The sequence below is a fragment of the Cucurbita moschata genome, unplaced genomic scaffold (assembly GCF_002738365.1).
Source record: "Cucurbita moschata cultivar Rifu unplaced genomic scaffold, Cmos_1.0 Cmo_Scf00045, whole genome shotgun sequence".
In the NCBI taxonomy this organism is placed as follows: Eukaryota; Viridiplantae; Streptophyta; class Magnoliopsida; order Cucurbitales; family Cucurbitaceae; genus Cucurbita; species Cucurbita moschata.
Genome location: NW_019268561.1, coordinates 1,361,856 through 1,385,165, shown reverse-complemented (window position 1 = coordinate 1,385,165; position 23,310 = coordinate 1,361,856). Strand labels below are relative to the sequence as shown.

The 23,310-nt window shown below is 34.8% G+C and overlaps 3 protein-coding genes across 3 annotated transcripts; 2 read left to right on the top strand and 1 right to left on the bottom strand.

The window, feature by feature from the left end:
• Nucleotides 1–1,797: 1,797 nt before the first annotated feature.
• Nucleotides 1,798–5,229, top strand: LOC111434471 (protein TIC 21, chloroplastic-like). Its single transcript, XM_023071879.1, has 4 exons — nucleotides 1,798–2,194; nucleotides 3,599–3,856; nucleotides 4,070–4,273; nucleotides 4,885–5,229. The coding sequence occupies exons 1-4, from the start codon at nucleotides 1,862–1,864 to the stop codon at nucleotides 4,996–4,998; spliced, it is 909 nt and encodes a 302-aa protein (XP_022927647.1). The 5' UTR covers nucleotides 1,798–1,861; the 3' UTR covers nucleotides 4,999–5,229.
• Nucleotides 5,230–6,280: 1,051 nt separating this feature from the next.
• On the top strand, nucleotides 6,281–11,994 carry LOC111434634 (protein unc-50 homolog). Its single transcript, XM_023072099.1, has 10 exons — nucleotides 6,281–6,567; nucleotides 7,224–7,291; nucleotides 7,420–7,445; nucleotides 8,983–9,073; nucleotides 9,472–9,567; nucleotides 10,395–10,463; nucleotides 10,672–10,730; nucleotides 10,812–10,934; nucleotides 11,418–11,489; nucleotides 11,572–11,994. Exons 1-10 carry the CDS (start codon nucleotides 6,478–6,480, stop codon nucleotides 11,634–11,636), a joined length of 759 nt encoding a protein of 252 aa, XP_022927867.1. The 5' UTR covers nucleotides 6,281–6,477; the 3' UTR covers nucleotides 11,637–11,994.
• Nucleotides 11,995–16,329: 4,335 nt separating this feature from the next.
• On the bottom strand, nucleotides 16,330–17,940 carry LOC111434656 (cinnamyl alcohol dehydrogenase 1-like). The gene is made up of 5 exons (XM_023072124.1): nucleotides 17,819–17,940; nucleotides 17,606–17,719; nucleotides 17,295–17,522; nucleotides 16,781–17,220; nucleotides 16,330–16,655 (listed from the first exon to the last, which is right to left on the bottom strand). Exons 1-5 carry the CDS (start codon nucleotides 17,905–17,907, stop codon nucleotides 16,459–16,461), a joined length of 1,068 nt encoding a protein of 355 aa, XP_022927892.1. The 5' UTR covers nucleotides 17,908–17,940; the 3' UTR covers nucleotides 16,330–16,458.
• Between the last annotated feature and the right edge of the window lie 5,370 nt (nucleotides 17,941–23,310).

Genomic DNA, 23,310 nt, shown 5'->3' with positions numbered 1-23,310 from the left:
ACCAATCTGATTTTTATATAACAATTGTGGGTATTTATAGTCTCCCAACAAAGACGTTTGTGGTCGGGATTTAATCTTGATCCTCTTTAATCTCCACACGAGACAAAGTCAAATTGACCATTTGACCATTACATAATTTATGAAATTAAAAATAATTTGATGTGCTTGAGTGGATAAATAAACAGGTTTGAAATCAATTGAGCTTTGCCCGTAAATAAGTCCATTTGGAACACCGTGATTCTTATCATAGTAGTGAACCTGTCTTAATTGGTGGGGTCTGCTTGTGCACCAAGGTGTAGACCTAGATTGGTCCTGATATGGTAGTGCCTTGAGAACAGATCTTGATAAGCCTAGAACGTGATGAGATTAGAGCTTGATAACCTGTGGAATCGAACTAGGGCCATACTACATAGACTAACTCGTAGGATGAGTGAGGGACCACATAGGTACTAAGTAGTTAGCAGGCACGAGGGTCACCCCCTAGAACTTGGCATGACATTATGAACCTACTTAGGGTTCGCCACTTAGGCCTTCGTAAATTAAAATTTGGTAATGAATGACTATAAATTTATAATGTCCCTTCAGGTCATTAGTATTGGAATAAAAAACGATGTCGCACCTCACTAATACATGACACACAAGAATCACATTATAAACATAGAGAAAGGCCTAGATAAAGAGTAGATACACTTTGAGGTAGATTAAGGCTCTAATCGATCTAACCATGAGCATGTATGGTGTCAGCTTAGGTAAACCAATCATAAGGCTCTAATCGATCTAACCGAAATTGATTTTCATCTCTTTAAGGGAGAATATCATAAAGTCAAATAAAGATATGTTAAGAAATGGATCACTATAATCTTCCAAGATTGAGCTCAATTCAGTTAGTCTATAAAATATCGAAACGAAACCATGAATCCCAATAAAGAAGTGAGGGCTAATATTATTGATGAACCATTAGAATAAAACATGCTAAAGACAAAATAAGATCTGTTGTCACAATCGCACTTTGATGCCAGCAGACTTGCGATTGTGCGGCACTCACTTTTCAGCAACAAGTGAGTTAAACCTATTCGTTCTTGCGTCGCTTACGAGCCTCTGACCCCAATTCAAGAAGAAAGTTTTAGAAAATGGAGACAGAAAGTTTTGAAAGCAAGATTTGAGAAATTGAAATTGGTGTTATATGGGGATGTAAGCAAAAGACAACAACAACAGCTTACTGCATATAACTATCGGGTAGGGAGAAGTTGACAACGAAGGAAGCCCCACCATCAAACAAGAAAGAAAATGGAAACTTGAATCGAATCAAAAGTTTCACGGTTAACCTCATATGGGGGCATGCACCCAATGCAGTGATCCGACCCAATCCAGTTCTCTTTTGACCTAATCTAAAAAAAGGTTGACAAAAACTCGAAGAGAGTTATATCGATACTTTCTTCAACTTGAAGAAGGTAAACACTGCCGAATTTCAAACAGCTACACTGACTTTCTTCTAAATTGACTTGAACTTCAGACTGTGAGACAAACGCAACATCAACGTGCAATTTTATATTGTAAGCCACATTCTTCCATCTCAAACAAATTTTATCGTTCGTGTCATGTGGAGGAGAAATGAATTGATCGACGAGAATACACGTGTAACTATTCTCCAATGACAAGCAAAGAACCAAAAAAAGACAGGAACTTATGAATCACTATTGTCGAGAAAACAACATAAAGAAACAAAACTTTGAATAACTTACCGGAAAAGGAAACGAAAAATAAAAATAAAAAAAGGGTTAAATATTTAGAACCCAACCCCAAAACTCAGGCGAAACGCTAACTACTCTAACATCTACTATAGCCTCTCTGCCTGTAAGTCATGCAGTCGCTGCTCTTGCCGGTAGCTCGCACCGGTGCCTTCCCGGCCGCCGCAGTCTATTCATCGGATTTTCACCTCAGCCGCTTCCATTGCCGGCCTTTCTCTGTACGAGGCCGTCAAGCGTCCGATCTCAATTCTCCTTCCAATTCACTTCCTTCGTTAAGCGCCATTCGATCTTCTTCTTCTTCTTCTTCTTCGTTGTTGCTTTCAAAGACTTTTGGTACTCTGGAGCATAGGAGAGGAAAATTTTGTTTGGAAACACGCGCTTCTTCTAGTTCCATTTCGCCGACGGTTCCCCCAATTGATGAGGCTGAAAAGTTGAAACTGGCTCAGGTTCTCGTTCTTTTGATTCTTTCGGTTGTTATTTTACTTAAGATGAGGAATGTAGCCTTGAAAATTACGCGTGAAATCATGAAGAATTTTATGTTGGTTTTATCATTGATGAATCAATTACATTAGTTTTAGAAAATTCTTGTCTCTAATTTTAACGACTGGATGTTTCTATTATATTATTAATGAACGTTTACGCTTTGTAACTCTTTAGCTATTTCCTGAGAAAGCAGAATAAGGGAACAGCTAAATCACATTTGTAGTTGACAGGCATGGAAGAGTAGAATGTAGGTAGATTAGCTACCAAGCATAAGAAATTACACATAGAAAGTAAGCCACTAGAGCTATAGACAGTATATTAAGTACACTCTGAACAAGTGTACACCATGAGAAAGGACGCAGGCAGTACATTCTAGGCACGATGAACTTGGTGCAACTGTTTATGGAACTTTGTTTCTTTGACAGACATTTTATTATACAGTGTGATATTAGAGGAACATCCTCAGCATTTGTTAAGTGTCATGGAGGTATCATACTGGAAGGGGATAAGAAAGATGGTTCGTGAGCATGCATCAAATTGTGAAGCTTCTATAGCTTTTTTATTTTTTAAGAAAATCATCAAGCTCTGTGGTTGACCTAGTAGCTCCATGAGCAACTTTTTGAATGAAATATTCAAACTAGAGGCTACAGGGTATTGTTTTGAAGCACAACATAGCATGCAATCTTCAAATGGATTAATAATCAGAGGTTGATATCAGGGGTTGGAGACTAGGCGCTTAGTGAAGTCCATGACATTTAACATATTTTGGGAAGAATAAGCATTCTAAGTAGGGAAAGTGGAGTGATTTTGTACAAGAGAAGAGAAACTACTCGAGCAGAGAGCAGGTGAGAAAGTGCGTGTGAATGTAAGCTCGCAGTTTATAATGGACAGAAAAAGCAGAAGCTTAGGTGGCTTATGTGCCGAGCATAAGTAAGAAAAATCATGCTTATGTGCTGAGCATAGGTGTTTAAATTGTTTCTTCATTATAATCAAACTAGGCTGGAATAGATTAAATGGGAAAAAAACAATAAAATTTGTTTTAATACTACGTTCTTATGACTCTCACAAAGTGAAAAAAAAAAAAAAAATCCGATTTTGTCATCTAGGATAATATTGTGTTCTGACCATTATCCTGCTGTTGTTGTTATTAATTGCTTGTTTAGTGGCTTAATTAGTTTGTGGTTTGTTAAGTGGTTTACTACGTTACTGTCAGTTAATTGGCAGCATATAGTCAAGTGCTATGCCTTTGTAGTCATTACTTTTGAGTTGAACAATGATTTCTTGCGAGTGTTCTTCAATAGGTTCCTAGATTGCTTCATTATGAGTATTGCTAACATATGACGAACCAAGTTGTTTTGATGGTTTAGGTGGCAAAGAGATTAGAGAAGACATCGAGGTACTTCAAGAGGTTGGGTAATCTTGGATTTTGGGGACAGTTGGTGCTCACTGTTGTGGCTGCCGTTATTCTTTCATGTTCTGTTGTCATCACCGGGAAAATTACATCACCTGCCACTTTTTATGCTACTGCTGGTGGTATTGTGGCAGCTTTCATTTCTGTATTTTGGTCCTTTGGTTACATTCGGCTTTCTGGTAAACTTCGACGAACTGCAAACCAGCCCTCCAAGGTAATATTTCCAGCTTTCAGTATGCTTCCTTTCCTTGGTTCCTCTCATTTATTTTTGCCATATTGCACCAATAGGCTTGATTCTGTGATCTGGTATCTGAATGTATAGCTTCTTTTTACGTAATTTTAGATGCAAAACATGAGCATGTGGAAGATGAAGTAGAAAATTGACAAACTCATGTTACGGCGTTTTATTTGTTGATCCTGATTTCAGGCTCCTCCTCGGGCCGATGTCGTGAATAGTCTAAAAAATGGAATTGTGATGAACCTTCTGGGCATGGGTGCTGCCATTCTGGGGATGCAAGCGTCGGTGGGATTGTTAGTTGCTAAGGCTCTTACTTCCTCTGCAACTCCATATTTCCAGGCAGCCTCGCCTGGGAATAGCCCTGTTCTTGCTTGGGATGTATTCTTGGTACAGGTACGTTTTTTCTCAATGGTTATTTTGCTGAAAAAAAAAAAATAAAAGATCTTCAGAGTTTGGACTTGGAAAAATGTTGCATGTACATGTCATTGAAAATAAGGTTGAAAATTGATGGAACTGGTACGCTAAAAAGGCATATGATTGAATTCCATTGCTGCATTGCTGGATATGATGTGAGATTCCACCTTGGTTGAAGAGGGGAACGAAGCATTCTTTATATGGGTGTGGAAATCTCTCTCTAGCAGACACGTTTTAAAACTTTGAGGAAAAATTCAAAGATAACAATATCTGCTTGCAGAGAGCTTGAGCTGTTACAAATGATATCAGAGACTGACATCGGGCGGTGTTCCAGCGAGGACGCTGGCCCCCAAGGGAGGTGGATTGTGAGATCTCACATCGGTTGGAGATGGGAACAAAGCATTCTTTATAAGAGTGTAGAAACCTCTCCGTAGCAAATGTGTTTTAAAACCTTGAGGGAAATTGCAGAAGGGAAAGCCCAAAGAAGACAATATTTGCTAGCGGTGGGCTTGAGCCGTTAGATATGATTACTCACTCAAGCATATGAACCAACTGCCATTTAATAACTTCCTTAACTTCCCCTTTTGCAGGCTTCTGCAAACACTATCCTCTCGCATTTCCTCGGGCTCGTTTTCTCGTTGGAGCTACTGCGGTCGGTGACATTACCTGCTGCTGAGAGCATTCGTATCCCCCAAATAGCATAACCTCCACCGTCGCCCTTCTAGTTGGTTAATGCAGCAGTGGATTCAACATCGGAGGTGACGTTGTACGAATTGATCGATTATTTTAGCGTAATTAAAGCCATTTGAATTTCTGTTGTGACTGTTGAGATCCATCTGATTAGGGTACTCTCTTTTCTGGTGTGAGTGGAAATCAAAAGCCTTTCTTGGTCATGAAGTTTAGCTTCAAATATGGTACTGTTTATGAGTTTTAAAGTTTTAATCTGTTTTCGGTTTTAATATTAACATTGTTCTTTTTTTTTTTCTTTTTTTTTAATGAACAATATTTACATGGTTGATTTGGAAGCTTTGGTATTGCTTATTTTATATTTTGTTTGATCAATTTATGAATTTTGAATTTTAATGAACAATCTGTTTTCGGTTTTTGTCATGGAAGACGAATATCAATTTGAAATATTTTTTGGTATGGTTCGGTTCATGGATGGATGGATGGATGGATGATCTCAATCAATGTCTAAGTCACTTTTAAATATGGTACTATAAATTCAAAGGATTATCTTAAATTATGTTTAACTAATGTTAATGATATTTCATTACTCTGTGAATTTGGTTAATACGAGATTGGAGCGTTAATAGTTCATGTTCTATGTATGATGTGTTGATACCGTTGATTCTTTAGTTTGTGGAGTAGTGATTATAACTTCTAGTGCTAGACAATTATTTTTTTCTTAATTGAACGGAGAACAAATCTCTTAATATATGAGAAGTTTTAAAATTTTAAACTTGAGCCTCGACCATAAACATATCCAACATTCTTACTTAAACATAAAATTTAATTTGATAGAGCATGACTCTGATACCATGTTAGATGAACACGAATCTCCACAACGATATAATATTGTCTACTTTGAGCCTAAACTCTCATGGTTTTGCGTTTTGGGCTTCCCCAAAAGGTCTCGAGACTAATGGAGATAGGATTCTTTAATTATAAACCCATGATCATTTCCTAAATTAGCGGACGTGGGACTTCCATCCAACAAACAAAGTATGCCTCTTAATCGAGGCTCAACTCTTTTTTTTTCCCTTTAAAGTCTTCGAACAAAGTATCAGAAAAAAAACCATTAAATACCAAATGAAAAATTTAGAGATTTAGACATAAAACTGAAAAATGAAATCTTTGCTAAAATTTAATGACATTTTTTTAAGAATATGGTGAAGTTTAATTAATTAAATAAAGTATAATGTGAGAGAAAAATAACGATAAAAGTAATTTTGAAGTATTATTTTATAAACTTAGCCCAAAATCATTTTTTATCCAACATTTGAAGAGAGAGAGAGAGAGAGAGCATTGTGTTTCTTCCTTCCTTCGCCCGTTTTCTGGAAACTCATCGACGGAGAAGAGAGAAGCATTCTGTTCGGAAAATTCACAGATCTCGGAGTCACCAGAAGAATTCAAGCTGTCACTGGACGAAGAAGGCGACGCGATTTGAAGTACACACAGAGATGTTGCCCACAGCTTCCAGAGGGCGCTCCTCGTCCTCTACTTCTCGAGCTAATCCCATGTATCTACAGTACCTTCGTCGAATTGTCAAGGTTCTCTCACTCCCTCAGATTATGTCTATTTTCCATCCCTAGCAGATCCGTTCTATATGTTAATCAAACTGCTACTTTTCGCATCCAATTTGTTTAAGGATTCATTTTCACGGATGTGGCTGATGAAGACTGTATACGATCATCTGATTTAATGTTGTTGTTCTTTGAGGAATCCGTATGCCTTTATCTTTTTTCTCTGTGTTAGCATTGGTGGAACAGTGTTGTTATAGTTCCTTCCGAAATTTTGTTCTTATTTTGTATTTTAACCGCGATTCTTCCTACCTGCTTCGTTTCGGTTAGATCATCTGTTGTTTTGTTATTCGTGATTTGCATTACGCTGTTTGATCCCCGATGTATTGGTTGCGTGCCACGTGGAGTCTTGGATCTTGTGAATTCAAGCTACTGTATAGTTAGATTGTTCGGCGAGAGCAACTGGATTTGTAATGTAATTTATTGCTTCCCCAACATGCTTTGGCTAGTTCTGTTCTCTTTGCAGTTCTTGAAATTTTGTCATCTTCATGTTTTACAAAAAAAATTTGTCGGAAATTGGCCCCAAAATGAAACTAATATTTTTTTTATTAATCGCCTTCTTATGACATGCTGCTTGCTTGATGCCATTAATTTCACAAGTCATCACTTTATCTGGCTAATTGCAGTGGCAACAAATGGACATCGAATATACATTCTGGCAAATGCTTCAATTATGCACTTCACCGAAAGTTGTGTACGTATTGGTTCTTATTGACTATTGTCACTCACTAAGAGATGAATCGAACTTTGTTTCAAGTTTAATTTTAGCCCTTTCCTAATCGTTCGTATTTGGATTTTTGGTTGAATTTTTCTTGGACCCAGCTATCAGCATACCAAGTATCACAAGCGTAAGTACATCTCCCACCAAAGAGTTCTTTATTTTATTTTTTTCTAATGATTTTAATGGTGCTGAAAAATCTGTTATTGTACTCATTCGCTTTACAGTTATGTGTTATTTAGTTTATAAGTTGTTTAGATCTTTTGCAATATACACTTTGCTCTTTAACTTTGTGTTGAGTTTTTCTCATGGTTAATACTACCAATGTAACACGCTACTTGGTGAAGGTAGTGAATTAAATTCAAAACGTATTCCTTTTCTAAAACATGCAGGGTTTTGAATTCAGGTTGATACATAGAAGTATTGGATTAGCATGCGTATTTCTGAGGGGAAGCTCATTGCTATATTCTAAATGGCAATTGTGAATTAGGGATGGAGCCGTGGAGGTGGACCATTAAATTTTGGGAGACTGATTCTTGGGTCTCCGACTCTTGCTTGTTTGTGTGCTTCTCTTAGGTCTCAATTCTTGCTTGTTAGCTTCCTTGTTGTGTTGGGATGTTTCTCATAATATTAATCTCAGAAGCTATTGGGTAGAGAAATTATCATCAATCTAAAATCATAATATAAGTAGCATTGAAAGTTCAAATCTAATCATTTTCTAATTGATATAGTGGGCTCTAGTTATACTGAGACCAGTTGAGAGCGTTGGTGTGGGCTTTGCATGTGTTCTGTTGAATTGATGCTTATTGTAAGAATAGGTTTTCGAGCTTTGCACGTAATTGGTTCAAGAGAAAAGTGATGGCGATGGTTCTTTTATCTTGAGGATCTGATACCTAGTTCTTATTTTCTGTATGTCTATTTCTTTTCCGTGTTGGGTATTTCTCAAATCCTCTTATGGTCAGGATTTGTGATTTTGTTAATTGATTTTTCCATCGCATACTAATTAGCTAGATGTTCAGTGATTGATGGGTAGAAGTTCATTGGGTTATTTGACAGAGAGGTGGCGTTTCTAGTTGAAATTGAATCAAAGAACTCTCCAGCATTGTTATGAAGTTAACAAACTTGACTACATACGCTATTACATGGGGGTCATAACTAGTGTAGCGTTTACGCCCAAAATCAACACCTTTTCTATTTGAATGAGATCTTATCATTATTTTATTTGATGTGCATAAAAATTTATGGGATGTCACAAAAGGCTTTCCCAGTTGACAAATTTTATTTTATGGGATGTCTATTTTCATCTGAAAATGACAAAAAAAAAAAGAAAAAAAAAAGTTGGTAAGCAATCTTCCTTTTCTGGCTTAAAAGGAACAATAGAACGTTTGGTAGAAAGGGGAGAAACCTTGTTTATCTTTATGATCTCATTTTGTATGCAGCAGCTACTTAATGTAAGATGGATAGTTTTTTTAGAGGAGATTTTTCTAACCGACACTAGCCTTGGAGGTCTTCATCTCTTTTGTATATTTCATTGGATTAATGAAATTTGTTTCCCTTTCCAAAAGAAAAAAGAAAAAGTCTTAACAGTAGATATAATATGTATGGTATAAAGGTTTTCCATTTATTAGAATTTAAATGAAAAGATGTTTTCTTTTTTCTTGTGTCAGAAACTAAGAATCAATGGGCACGTGACGATCCTGCTTTTGTTGTGATTTGCAGTCTTCTTTTGGCAGTTGCAACTTTGGCTTACTGTGCTGCGTAAGTGTAGCCAATGCTTCTATGTAGTATCTCATCTCTTTGTTGGTTTATTTTATGATGAAGTGCATCCATTAAGGTAGGTCCTTCCCAAAATATTTGTCTGACTCCTTGTGTGTGTGTGAGAGAGAGAGAGGCTTGAGAAGGTGTATCGGTCTCTTCCTCTTTCGCTCAATGAACAAATAGACATGCACATGCAAAAACACAAACGATAAATAAATTGAAAGAAACATGCACACCTATACACTTCATGTGATAATTGTTTTCTCTTCTCTTGATTTGTTGCAATTGGACTTATTTTCGTTTTTTTTTTTTTTTGTAAGAAGTTGTCTATTAAGAAAGACAGATAATTTATGCCTTTTTTGTGTTTTCTGATTGTCAAATTTTGTTAACAATTTCAGATATGATCATAGTGCATCACATGCCACCTTTGTTGTTATTTCAGTACTGCTCTCTCATTTGCTAATAACTGGGGCGATTTTGGCTACTTGTTGTTGGTAAGCTATTTCCCTGCTGTGATTGCATATTACTAAATGATCTTATCAACAACTTATTTTTTGTCAGCACAAGAAATAATCATTTGCTATCATCTTGAATGCATCTTACTCCTAGAGATTGACTGATTATTTATTCTCTTGGCTGTTTTGATTTGCTTTTTGGACTTGAATCATCCTAATCAGATGTGCCTTGTCTAATGCTTTCTTGACTTCAATTTCAGATATTCGTTTCTGCACTGAGTAAAATAGGCATATGAACAATATAAACTAAGTTAGATAAAGGGTGATCAGTTAGTTTGACTACACAACGAAAAAATTCCCAGAACGATTCATCTCTTTTCATATATTTTGGTTGCTCTTATCTTGTAGATAATGGTTGGCGTCAGCACCAAGAATATGAGACACCCTAATTTGATGTAGCATATTATGTGCCTGTTTGGAATGAATTTCCAATGCTGACACTTTTAGCACTTGAAATCCTTTTATTAAGCACTGAGAAAGCATCATTCCAAATAGGTCTTAAATCGATAACTTAACTGTTACACCTGTTGGGCATGAGCTTCAATAATTATCCATTCCTCCCTTTCCCTTTTTGAGGACCCCTGTATTCTGATACGGTTTTCTTTTAAATACCTGTATTAAGTTATGTTGAAGTTTCGTTTCTAGTTTCTTTCCGTTTACAACTTGTTAATGCTGAATTACTATCACAGTTGAACACTCGAGCATCTGTATGAAGTTCACTCATTTCTCTTTATTGTTGAAAATATTTCTATAGTATGCTGATCTAATTTATAGTGAGCAATTTCATTACTTAAATGTACTTTCAGGCTATTAACAAATGCTTACCTTCGGGAAGAGACACCAGGCAGTCATGTAGTTGAGCAACGGGTTGAATGGCAAGATCTACCTCTCTAAATTTTAGCTTTATTGAGTATTGCTTATAACTTCATTTCAACTTTTGTCAGTTTTTAGATCTGCATTTTATTGGCCTTTTGGATTTTGGTATTCTATCATATTTAAGCAATGTCTTCCCATTGAGCCTTATTAATTAGTTGATTGATATATGGTTTATTTATTTATCTATTTATTTTTTACTGGTTCAAGGCTCTATGCATTTGATGTGCACTGCAATTCTTTCTTCCCAATGTTTGTTTTGCTTTACGGTAAGTATGATGAAGATTTCTGTTTGTTTTTTTGCTTTCCAGCATCTATGATACCACGTTGAAGTATTGGTTTCCTTGCAGTGATCCATTATTTCATATCACCGCTTCTGGTGGCCCATGGCTTCATTCCGTTATTGCTATCAAATTTACTTTTCATGATCGGGGCTTCGTATTACCATTACGTCAACTTTTTAGGTTATGATGGTAAGCTATGTTTTCTTCTCTTATTTCTGTCCAATCTGTATATTTTTGTGTTGATTCAATATGGCTAGACCGTAGACTGAACCAGAGAGGATAAACCCTTTTTCTCTTCATGGCTAGAACTTTTGGCCCATTTAGAAATTTCAGGTGGGTGCCACTTAGGAAGTTCAATGTGAATTTAGGAAAAGCTTTAGTTAAGTGCTTGTGCTTCTAAAAGTAACTTTTAATTCATGTTTCCGAACACTACAAAAATTTGAAAAAGTGCCTTTTTATTTCATTTATTTATTTGAATAAGAAGCTGAGGTTTCTTCATTTTTAGAAAGTAGATGGCAAAAGAAAGAAACTTATAGGTGAATGTAGTACTAAAAGATCTAAGAATAAAAAATCAAATGATTATCAAAAGGGTGCGAGTTTCTGTCACTTCTAAGTTTCCCGTTAGCCGCAAGATTGCTTGCATGAAATTATTGACCGTGTGCCCTAATGCAGTACTGCCATTTTTGGAGAAAACTACGTTCTTCCTCTATCCAATTGGTGTGGTCTTTGTTCTTACTCCAATCTGTAAGTCATAATGAAACCCTCAACTCCCTGTTTCTGAGCTCTCATTCTGAAAGTAAATTTCACTTTCCTTTTATGGCTGCAGTTATCTTGATTGGCTTCAACCCATCAAGATATTTCATGAATATGTACTTCAGTCGGAACTTATAATCTCGAGTTACGGATTCGGCTACACATACCTTGAGGAGGAGGCGCAGGATTGATAGATCAAAGATTTATTTTTCACTTGCATCTTGAAAAGAAAGGAGGAAGTGTGTGGGTAGATACAGCCTCAGTTGCTAATTTTTCAGGCCATTGGTGAGCGATATCAGGAAGTGTAGTGCATCAGGGCTGCAAGTGAGTTAACGCGGCTGAATTTTTGTTTGATGAAATAGATGATATTTGTTGGATGTAATGATTTTTAGCTGATACATTGTTTGCAGTTTACACAAAGCACTTGAAAAGAAAATTAATTCCATCTGCCTTTCTGAATGTGTTTGTCAATGTGCAGAGAGAGACCTTTTATTTAGATCTCTTAAACTGCTTTCCATTTGACCAGAAACTGATGCCTTATTCCCTTCGCCATCTTTTGACTGGTGCTGGAAAAGGATGTCTTATGAACTGCAAATCACAAACTGGAACCAACCCAACTTTTCAATGGAATACCATAATCTCCCACAATTATTCTGTTTTTTTTTTCTCTTTTTTCTTTTCGGAGTAATGTCGGGATTTGCATCTCTAACTTTTTGGTAGGAATGTCCATTTTTTTTTTTGGGGCGAATTCAGTTTTAAGCATAAAGTAGAGAGAAAATTCACCTTGAGCTACACGGAGACAAGTCATCTCCGTTATTTTGGTTAAATTATACATTGTGTATCCATTATTTTGGTTAAATTATACATTGTGTATGGTAGAAGGTTAAATTTTAGTTTATATGATTTTAAAAGTTATATAATTTGTTCTCGAGAAATTTTGTAATAACCCAAAGTTAAAAAGGAATAACAAAAGAAAAGAAAATGAAAGTTGTCTAACACCACTTAGGTTGAGAAAGTAGGGAGTTGGACTCTATTATAAAAGAAATTCCTTTCATCCCACTTGAGTGGTTCTAGGTCGGTTTTTTGGCTGATATTGCTTGGGTGGGTTCGATATGTTCGGACCCTTTTCTATTGGTTTCAACTCTTCAGAAGGTTAATATGCCTACTTTTGAAGTGTTTAAGGTTAATATGACTACTTTTGAAGTGTTTAAGGTTAATATGAAGTGTTTAAAGTTAATATGACTACTTTTGAAGTGTTTAAGGTTAATATGAAGGGTTTAAAGTTAATATGACTACTTTTGAAGTGTTTAAGGTTAATATGAAGTGTTTAAAATTAATATAACTACTTTTGAAGCGTTTAAGGTTAGTATGACAACTTTCCAGGTGGACTTTTTGGCTGATCCGGTTAGGGTTTGATATGCTCATATCCTTTACTACTAATTTCAACTCTTAGTGAGAATTTAAGTTTGGTATGACTACCTTCTACTTGGAGTAAAGTTCAAATTATTTTATACAAAATTAGATGAACTAATTTTGACAATTGAATTCTAATTTATGATTACGTCTCTTTAGGTAAAATTAAATTTCATAGAGTAGTGTTAAATTAGCACCACGGGATCATAGTAGTTTCGGCTTAGACCAACGAAATACGTGGTTTCACTCTTGGTTTGGTTGGAAAAATTGTTTTATGTCTGATGACACGTGCCTAGTGGCCTTTGTCGTGTGTGATAACCTTTGATATGTGATGTTATATTATGTTATGCTATATGATATCCTAAATAATACTATAGTATAAACGGAATATCATGTTATGTAACGATAAGAAATGCTATGTTATGACATGCTATAATATGTTATACTATGACATGTCATGATATGTTTTAAAACAAGAAAATCTATGAAACACAACCTTCCTATGCCATGTCATGAAAGTTATGTTATGTATGAAGTGATGTATAAGAATTATGTATGCATAATTACCAAACTTAATTGTTATGAAAGATGGAGTCTGTATTGCATCATTTATTATGCCATGATGGAAAGTATGGGGACCTCATTCATAACTGTATGTTCACGTGCATCGGGATACTTCCCCACTATGATGAGTACGAAAGCATACACTATGGAGGTTGATTATGACCATAATGTTCGCCATGATGATTCAAAGTCCGATATTCCCTCTAGGTGTCCGAAAACTGCCGGTCAGCGAGTGCTAGACTAACCAGCAGGCCCAGGTGGTTTCGAGCTCTCCTGGTGGGTCCAATGTAGATAAATACTACACATCCAATTTAGCCCGGATTGGAAAGCCCAGAAAATGAAATGATGTTTTAGATGATAGGTCACAACATATTGCATGTGAGTGCATTTCACAACCCTGTAGTGGGGTCATTCATGAGTATTTATTAAAATACTCATGATATGTGCTTCTCTTACATTTCAGGTAAAGGCAATGTGACATGTGTCAGAACCTAACTGTGAAGAGAGTAGGTAGGTTGTGACCTTCACGTTGCAACAAGAGAAGCGGCGACCCACAAGTGACACTCATCCGGCCACACGAGGGCCTAGATGAGTGTCATGATGCGACCGAGTAGGACGGTGCAGCATCTAACACACCACATAGAGTGGACATTGAAGACAAGTTGAGGCATAAGCAAGATAGAGACATCAAATAGACAAGATGGGCGAAGATAGGCTTGTTGAAGGGCTGGGTAGGTCCTGGGCCTTAACCTCAAAAGTCGGGGTTTCGGAAAGAATTTGGGTATGTGGTTCTAGAGTTAAGTCCATCCATATGAAATATGAATGCTCACCAAATTTGGTGTCAATCAGACACCAGACGGACGCTCCATAACACCATATGACCATTCACCAAAATCATGTCTATGCCTAAAAGTTTGAAAATGACTCAAAATGTACTACAGAATGAGGCAGGGGTCAACTCTCCACCACCCCTGGGTCTTGTGGCCTAAGCGAGCTAACCTGTGGTACATGCATGTGTCACAACTCTTGGACGACTTCCATTGAAATGAGTTTTTCAAAAACAGTACCGGGTGGCACGAGTGTGGACGACTTCCATACAACTTCCATCATATCATACATGTTGTAGCGACTCTATTTCAATAGAAAAATAAGATCGTTAGTTTATTAGATTCCAATTTACCCTTAACTATTCACGACATAAATGTCCAACTACCATTTGCTACTTGAGGTACCTGTCTCATCGACTATACTTTTCTTCTTTTTCTTACCTCGAAGTTCGAATAAGGAAACAAATCGAGGAGTGTACCAAAAAAAAAAAAAAAAAAAACCCACAAAAGAAGAAAAGTGGTTGAGGTCGACCCCATAGGTCTAGGCTAACCATAGCATTGGCAAGCCAAGGTCCACAAGTTCTTTTCTTATTGTAGAGAGGAGGTGGAACAACACCAGCTAAAATTAAGACACTCTAACCCAACGTTCGATGTCTTTAAGGAAATGATGAATTAAAAATTGAGTAGAAAGTGATTTTAAACGAGAAAAGAAGAATCAAACTACATAAGTGGAGTTTTGAGGTGGATGAGCTAACCAATCTCACTTATTAACAACCAACCATCTTTCTATTTACACACCCATGATCACCTTCCAACTAGTTTACTGTTTACAGAGCTAACTTCATTTTAAAAAAACAAACATAGAGTCGTACTCTTATGCACGGTTGAATAAGTTGGGTTCATGGATACAGTCATTACAAGTAAATCTATTTTGTACGAGTTATTCATAATTACAGCTAGGTCAAAAGTCTATTTTTCCTCTGTAGTTACATCTTATACCTTAATACCACTGATTCTCAAATGAACAATTTCTTTATAATTCAATAATAAACTAAGCACCTTTCCTGAGAGGGTGGACCTTTGGTTTATATGAAATGTGTGAATTTCATCTCATGAAACTATGTTCCTTGTTCCCTGTTCGGTCAAGTCCTATAAATAGAAAGTTTATTGAATCGACTACAAAAGTCACTTTCACCCATGTAAATCAAAGAACAAACGCTCACCAAGAAGAGTTTATAGCTCACTTAGGATCAAGATCGAATTGCATATGACTATTTTGTGAAATATTAATCTCTTCAATTAACAGAATTATAATAAGAGATCAAATATTTCGCATTTCAATTTTATATAAACTCATTGTATAAGATACACTCGTTCACATGTCTCTACACATGAACGATTTAGATCAAATCATTTATAATAATTATAAAAAATAGTTGTATCAACAATCTTATCACGATAAAGACACCAAACTTTATGTCAACTACGTACTATTCAACCATATCATAATAACCACATGATAGTCCTACAATTTTATTCTAAAAGTGACAAGTTCACGAATCCGTATGACAATGTTACACTTTACGAAAACTAACGTCCAAAACTCATACGAAAAGAAGCTTAAAAAATCTTTAAGAAGGCCACATAAATATCTTCAACTCGAAAAAGGTAAGCTCTACCTAATTCCAAAACCTTCGGTACATTATGTTTCTCCTAAGCTTATGACAACCATCACATCTATATGCAAACTTTACCATTATTGTCAAGTAAAATTCAAATGAACGGTCCCTCTCAACAAATGCAAGTCTTAGCATCTTCGTACAATTACATAGAAATGACATGTTTCTCATATTCTTCCATCTCAAAAGAAATGGAAAAAAAACACTATAATGTCGATGTTTTTAGACACTTTCTTGACTTTATTGTGACAATTTTTCATTGTTCTTTGTTCGTATTCATCCATTCAAGATTAAGAATCAATCGCCTCAAAAGTTGGTGCAAAAAAGGTAGATTCATAGCTTCAAAACTTTGAAGAACGCATTCATTTTTAATAATTTATATTCAAACTTGCCCACCATACACAAATAAAGCTCAACCTTTGATATAAGTTCATAAAAAGTAGAGAAGAAACAAACATCCAAGTTTGATAATACTCTTTAAAACTTGCTTCCTTCCACATCCACCACGAACCTATACCTTACATCATTCTTCTCCAACCTTTCAATGGCTTTGTTTACATAATCCATCTTCACCACTTCCACCATTGAACTCAGCTCCTTCTCTTTGAAGAACTCCAAAATCTCTTGCGTCTCTTTCATGCTCCCGATGAAGCTCCCTGTAATCGTCTTCCTCCCTATTTATGTTCAGAACGCATAATTGTGAAGTTTATAAGTAAGAATCACGAGAGTTTATGCTAAAAGTGAACAATATCATATTATTATGAAGAGTTATGATTCCTAACATAGTATCAGAGCTTACCTAGAATGACCATAGGAGAGACGAATTGCAAAGGATTATTAATAACGCCCAACATGATTAACTTCCCATCGAGTTTCAGCAACGAAAGATATGGCTCGAGAGGGTGATGGGCTGGCACGGTGTCGATGATGTAATCGAGGGAGTCCACGGCTTCTTTCATCCGAGCATCGTCGGAGCTGACGAGGTAGTCGTCGGCGCCGAGATGATCCAAAGCTTCTTCTCTCTTCTTGTTGGAGGAGCTTATGACTGTGACATGGTGGCCCAATGCCTTTGCTATCTTCACACCCATGTGTCCAACGCCGCCGAGGCCTAAGATCGCTCCTCTCAGCCCACTTTTCTTCAGCCCGAAGTGGTTTAGTGGGCTGTATACTGTCACGCCGGCGCATAGCAACGCCGACGCCTGCTCTGGCGCCATCCCATCTGGAACTTTCACCACAAATCTACACAACAAAACCATCAAAATCAGAACAATAACATCAAAAGTCAAAAGATGAGAACAGCCACGGCGGCTTACTTTTGGTCGACGACCATGGCGGTGGCGAAGCCGCCTTGGGTAGGGCGGCCGTCGGAATAAACATCATTATTAGTCCAAATCCTGTTATTGCAATATTGCTCTCTGTCAGTCTCACATCGTTCGCAGCTTTTACAAGATCCGACAATACATCCAACTCCGACAACATCCTTCACTCTAAATCTCGTCACGTTCTTCCCAACTTCCACCACTTCTCCGACAACCTCATGCCTTCAAGAAAATAAAAAAACACCCATTATTAAAAGCTCAAAAAACAGAGTAAAACAGAGGAAAAACAGAGGAATTAAAAGTACCCAGGAACCATGGGGTAATTGGACATTCCGAGTTCATTTTTGATGTTGTGAACGTCAGTGTGGCAGAGTCCACAGCATATGACTCTTATGTGAACATCCTCAGGCCCTGTTTCTCTGCAAATCAACCACAATTTTAAAACTTTGATGAAGAACAAGAACAAGAACAAGAAAAAACAGAGGTTTTTATGCTTTGAGCTGAATTCTATGGCGGACCTGAGCTGGTAAGTGTATGGAGAGAGGAACCCAGATGGGTCTCTCGCTGCAAACCCTGATGCTGTTCTTTCTCCTTCAACGCTACCCATTTTAGAGAGAGAAAGAGAGAGAGAGAGAGAGATTTTGTTGCAGAAATGGAAGAGGAGAGTTTGAGGAAGAAGATAACAGAGGATGAAGCATATAAATAAGGAGAGATTATTGGAGGGTTTGATTTTTCCTCGCAATTTCTTTTTTTTTTTCCTTTTCTAATTCTTTAAAAAAAAATCTTCAATCCCTTTTGAGTAAAAAATTAATTCAAATTATTTTTCATTTAATATTATAATATTATAATTAATTAAATTATGTACGGGACTACAAGAGTATCGTACTATATTAGTATAAGATATAAGAAAATTCTCACGTATATACACGTGTTAAATAATTATAAAAAACAATTAAATTTTCTCTATTATTATGATATAAAAGAAGATTATAAACTTTATTCTCAAAAGGAGTGTGTATCATTTATTACTATGTTCGGGTTTTATATGCAATTCGTTCATCGTTAATCGCGACAAAATCATTTAAAAAAATGTTAAAAATTATTTACAAAACCAAATTTACATCGAGTAAATAAAAAGAGAGTAAAATATTTCTATTTTAAATATATATATATATAATTCGCATTCGACGGTTGATATTGGTTGGTAACATCTAACCGTTGATTAATTTTTCAATGAGGAGAGAGGAAAGAGGTAGTGGGTGAGGTATGGGATGGTAGGAATCTGCTGCGGCGGATTGTACGACATCGAGTAGAGAGGACGAATCTGGACCGTTGGATTTTTAATTGTTTCTAAAATCATGATTGATGATCATGGATTTTTTTTAAAAATGGACAAGAAAATATTATATTCTAGAAAGACACTTTCAAATTTCCGAGATAGGTGGAAATGGAAATTAATTTGATTTTCATTACTAAGCAAAAAAAAATTAATATTTTTTTTAATTGTCTTTTTTGGAAGAAAAAAATTTATAAATAAAATATTATACTCTGTCATGTCTATATTATTAATTTAATAAATGTATTTTTAACTTATTATAATTTTATTAGTCAAAATGTCAAAATTAAATATTCATATTTAATAATTATATATAATTTTTATTTTTAGAATTAGTTGGTAAAGCATTTAATTTAATTTTTATTTTTCAAATTTGTAGCATTATTTGGTAAGGTTCCATTTGTATAAGCTATGATAGTCAATATTGAAGAGGTATGTTTATAATATATGTTGTGAGAATTAATGTGATATTATTTCATGCATACATCATACATGACAACTACATTTACCAGTACCCATATCCCGATCTCCATTTATCACGACTTTGATGTCGTTGATGAATACCTTTTTTAAAATTATACGATTAAAACTTCTTATTATTAATATATTTATATTCACATCAAACTTTATTATATTCTAAATATTTGTTCGTTCATTTTTTTATGTCGATATTCAATAAATGGATATGTGGAAATGTAACGACCCAGATCTACTGCTAGTCGGTATTGTCTTTTTTGGTTGGGCTTTCCCTTTCGAGCTTGCCCTCAAGGCTTTAAATGGTGATTTTGTTCTCCTCCCCAATCAAGGTGTGACATCATAATCTACCTCCCTTCAGGACCTAGAGTCCTTGCTGGCCTCCAATCGATGTGGGACCGCCCCAAATCCATCCCCCTTTGGGGTCTAGCGTTCTTAGTAGCACACTGTCTCGTGTCTACCCTCCTTTGAGGAACAACGAGAAGGCTGTCACATCGTTCGATTTTTGGCTCTGATACCATTTGTAACGACCCAGATCCACCTCTAGCCGATATTGTCCTCTTTGGACTTTCCCTTTCGGGCTTGCCCTCAAGGCTTTAAAACGCGTCTACTAGGGGAAGGTTTCCACACTTTTACAAATGGTGATTTGTTCTCCTCCTCAACCAATGTGGGACATCACATTTTCCATGTTATTCATTCAAAATTTTATTTTTAATAAAAGTAAAACCTCTAAAACATCTATTTATTTATTTTCAAATATTTATATAAGATTAATATATACTTTTAAAAATTATTTTATAAATAATTATGAATTTAAATAAATAAATAAAAATATATATATATATTAAATTTGAATTAATTTAATAAGAATAATCCTAAACCAAACAAATTCATAAAATTTTATTTAATTGAACTCAATCTAATTTAAATAATTTCATAATTCAATCCATACGGTATGAATTGAATTGGGCTAATCGAATCCTGTACGATTATTATGAAAAATATCAACAGTATCTTCTAATATGAATATCCTGAAAGGATACTATAATTTTTATAACTTTAATTAAATGAAATATATAATTTAAACCCAAACATAAATACTTAAAATTAATCTATTTTGATTCGTATAAATATTTAATTTCTAAACTACTTTTTTTTTTTCCTTTTGTAATTAATTTATTTCCACGGTAATTATTATATAGTTGAAATATTTGTTTGTGGGTTTGAAAGTTTTAGGCTCAAATCAAGCCGAGAATTTAGCGTTTTTTTTCCAACCCATGCGATTTAGAAACATCTAAATAAATAAAAAATTGTTTATAATTTTTAATAAAATGTTATATTAAAAATATAAATAAGAAATTCAAATATATTATTTATTTTTATAACAAAAAAAAAAAAAATTGATAGTAAATGAAAATACAATAAATTACGTCTAAAAATTCATATTAATAAATGTTGAAAATTGACGTTTTATTAAATAATGATAATAATAATAATAAATTAATAAATGCGTTTTCAACTAATTATTTTCTTCTCTTGACAAAAATGTTGAAAAATATAGAGTGGAGAGTGATTCAAAAAAGTATATTCTTTTTACATAGTTGGACTTTTCTTTCCTATAAAATTGGATCAGGTCTAATTGCTCGGGTTGTAGGTGAGTTGGTTCGGGTGGTTCGAGTCATTTATTCAAATTTTTGTTTTTAATAAAAATAAAATATTAGCTCGTAAAATATATATTTATTTTTATTGTGAGATCCACATTTATTGGAGAAAAAAACGAGTGTCAGCGAGGACGCTGGGTCATGAAATTGTGTATTGTGAGATCTAACATCGATTGGAGAGAGAAACGAGTAAGACAGAGGTCTCAAAAAAGGTGGATTGTGAAACCCTACATCGGTTGAAGAGGGGAACAAATTATTTTTTACATAGGTGTGGAAACCTCTCCTTACTATACTCATTTTAAAAACCTTGAACGGAGGTCGAGGAGAGAAAATCCAAAGATGACAATATCTGATCGCCGTAGACTTGGGCCGCTACATTTATCTCTATTTAATTAGGAACAAACTTAATCCATAAAATTTGTGATTTATTTTTAACCGACCCAAAAAATTAACTTATATTTTATTAAATTTATATTTGGAGATATTTGAAATATAAAATATAATTTATATACAGCTTGCCTAAACCGAAAGTCACGTGACCGACCACACATTTTAAATTATCGATGTATTATTATTGAGGGTAGGAATAGATGCGTCATGGAGTATCTCAGCTTTGTGCACAAACAGATGGCGGCGAAGGATGAAATGACTAAATTACCCTCAGACGTCTATTTTAGCTTGAATTTTTTGAGACGAATGGAGGAAAATGATTGGTCCACGTTGTCTTGTGGAGTCTTACGTCAGCAGGCCTTTTTCCCCCAACTTTTTTGATTTCTCCTAATTTTTGTTTTGTTTTTTTCTTGGAGGTGGCTATCAAATAAATAAAATAAAATAAAATATATTTGATGGTAACTTTGAGAGATTTAAGAGAGATTATTTGCATAATTAAAACCATAATCTTTTAAATATTAATGATTTTTGTTATAATAATAGTGACATAAACTAATAACAATTAAATCAAAGGATCATATAAGATCTTAGTCTTTCACACATTAAAAAAAAAAAAAATAAATAAATAAATTAAATGCATCACCATTACATGATGATGACATGCATATCTTTATAAACATGATTACTTATTAATAATTTCTTTATTTCCTTTTGATTATTTAAAAACAAGATTGATTTTTGCTTTTAATTTCATCCTCTATCTTATATACATTTTTAGAGTGGTGCGAATTAATCATTCTGGCAATACGCTATTGAATCTGTAAATCTGTAGTTATCTGTACGAAGGATTTGGATCAGAATTTGAAATCTATATTTGACACTTGATAGCCCCGATATTCTCCTACATCTAACTGTTGGATGACGAAAGTCCCATGTTGGCTAATTTAGAGAATGATCATGGGTTTATAATTAAAGAATATTATCTCCGTTGGTACGAGGTCTCTTGGGAAGTCCAAAGTAAAGCCATGAGAGGTTATACTCAAAGTGGACAATATCATATCGTTGTGGAGAGTTGTGTTCATCTAACACTAACGACCTATGTTAAGGATTTGGATCACGATTCAAAATCTAGATTTGACACTTGATAGTCCCGTGATAGCCTCGACATTCCCCTGCATCCCTTATAACATGGTTAAGTTATGATCCACGAAAGATTTGTATCAGAATTCAAAATCTATATTTGACACATGATAATCCCGATATTTGGATCACAATATGAAATCCATCCTCACACACATGCATCTTAGGAAAATCCCAATGGGTCACCCAATATAGAGTTTCGGTAGTATAAACAGTGATCCTTACTTTTGTTAAAACGTTTATTAGTCATCCTATCTTTTTTATCCCTTTGATTCAGACATAGTCTCGATTTATCTAGTATCACAAAGCCTAAATCTTTATATAATAAAAATTAACATCTAATTTTGAAAGCATTTCGTTTGGTAGAGATTAAACGGTCAAAAGTACTTGGATTAAATTATAAAATTTATGACCTAAAACGTTAATTTCGAGGAAAATATACTTCAAATTGTTTTTAAGGTCTCAAACATAAATGATGGCTGCTTCTAGGAAAGAAGGTTGTATGATAGAAAACGACATGAAGCTACGAACGAAACGCAGACGGCTGGAATGAACAAGAGCGAGATTCATTAAGGTAGGCGGGGGAAGCACGGGTGCCGACAGGAACACAAAAAGTTTAAAATAAATAAATAAATAAAAAGAACAAACTTGTGGATATACAAAGTTTGACTAAATTCATTATTATTTTATGTTTGTTTGACTATCTATGTTAAACGTTTGCATGTTCAAATTTTAGGTATTCGATTTCGATTATGATTACTCCCACGAAACGTTTTTATTTTTTATTTTTTATTTTTTATTTTATTTATTTCTTAATTTTTTCAATTAGAACATTCTAGCTGTATGGATGAATCTAGAATAAAATATTTAAAAAATAAAAAATGTTGGGGTTGAAAATATTTAATTAAAAAAAGGAATTAACCATTCAAAGAGATAAGTTTTCTTTATGATAATTAAAAAGATTTTAAACTTTTTTTTTTTTCAAGATATGAAGGTTGAAATATTAAAA

What these genes read in the sequence shown, in the direction of transcription:
- LOC111434471 (XM_023071879.1), top strand. Translation starts at nt 1,862, where the DNA reads ATGCAGTCGCTGCTCTTGCCGGTAGCTCGCACCGGTGCCTTCCCGGCC. An exon ending in AAAAGTTGAAACTGGCTCAG is followed by an intron (nt 2,195 to 3,598) that starts GTTCTCGTTCTT and finishes TTGATGGTTTAG; the next exon opens with GTGGCAAAGAGATTAGAGAA. An exon ending in CTGCAAACCAGCCCTCCAAG is followed by an intron (nt 3,857 to 4,069) that starts GTAATATTTCCA and finishes TCCTGATTTCAG; the next exon opens with GCTCCTCCTCGGGCCGATGT.
- LOC111434634 (XM_023072099.1), top strand. Translation starts at nt 6,478, where the DNA reads ATGTTGCCCACAGCTTCCAGAGGGCGCTCCTCGTCCTCTACTTCTCGA. An exon ending in ACCTTCGTCGAATTGTCAAG is followed by an intron (nt 6,568 to 7,223) that starts GTTCTCTCACTC and finishes GGCTAATTGCAG; the next exon opens with TGGCAACAAATGGACATCGA. An exon ending in CTTTGTTCTTACTCCAATCT is followed by an intron (nt 11,490 to 11,571) that starts GTAAGTCATAAT and finishes TTATGGCTGCAG; the next exon opens with TTATCTTGATTGGCTTCAAC.
- LOC111434656 (XM_023072124.1), bottom strand. Translation starts at nt 17,907, where the DNA reads ATGGGTAGCGTTGAAGGAGAAAGAACAGCATCAGGGTTTGCAGCGAGA. An exon ending in AATTACCCCATGGTTCCTGG is followed by an intron (nt 17,523 to 17,605) that starts GTACTTTTAATT and finishes ATTTTCTTGAAG; the next exon opens with GCATGAGGTTGTCGGAGAAG. An exon ending in GCCATGGTCGTCGACCAAAA is followed by an intron (nt 17,221 to 17,294) that starts GTAAGCCGCCGT and finishes TTTGTTGTGTAG; the next exon opens with ATTTGTGGTGAAAGTTCCAG.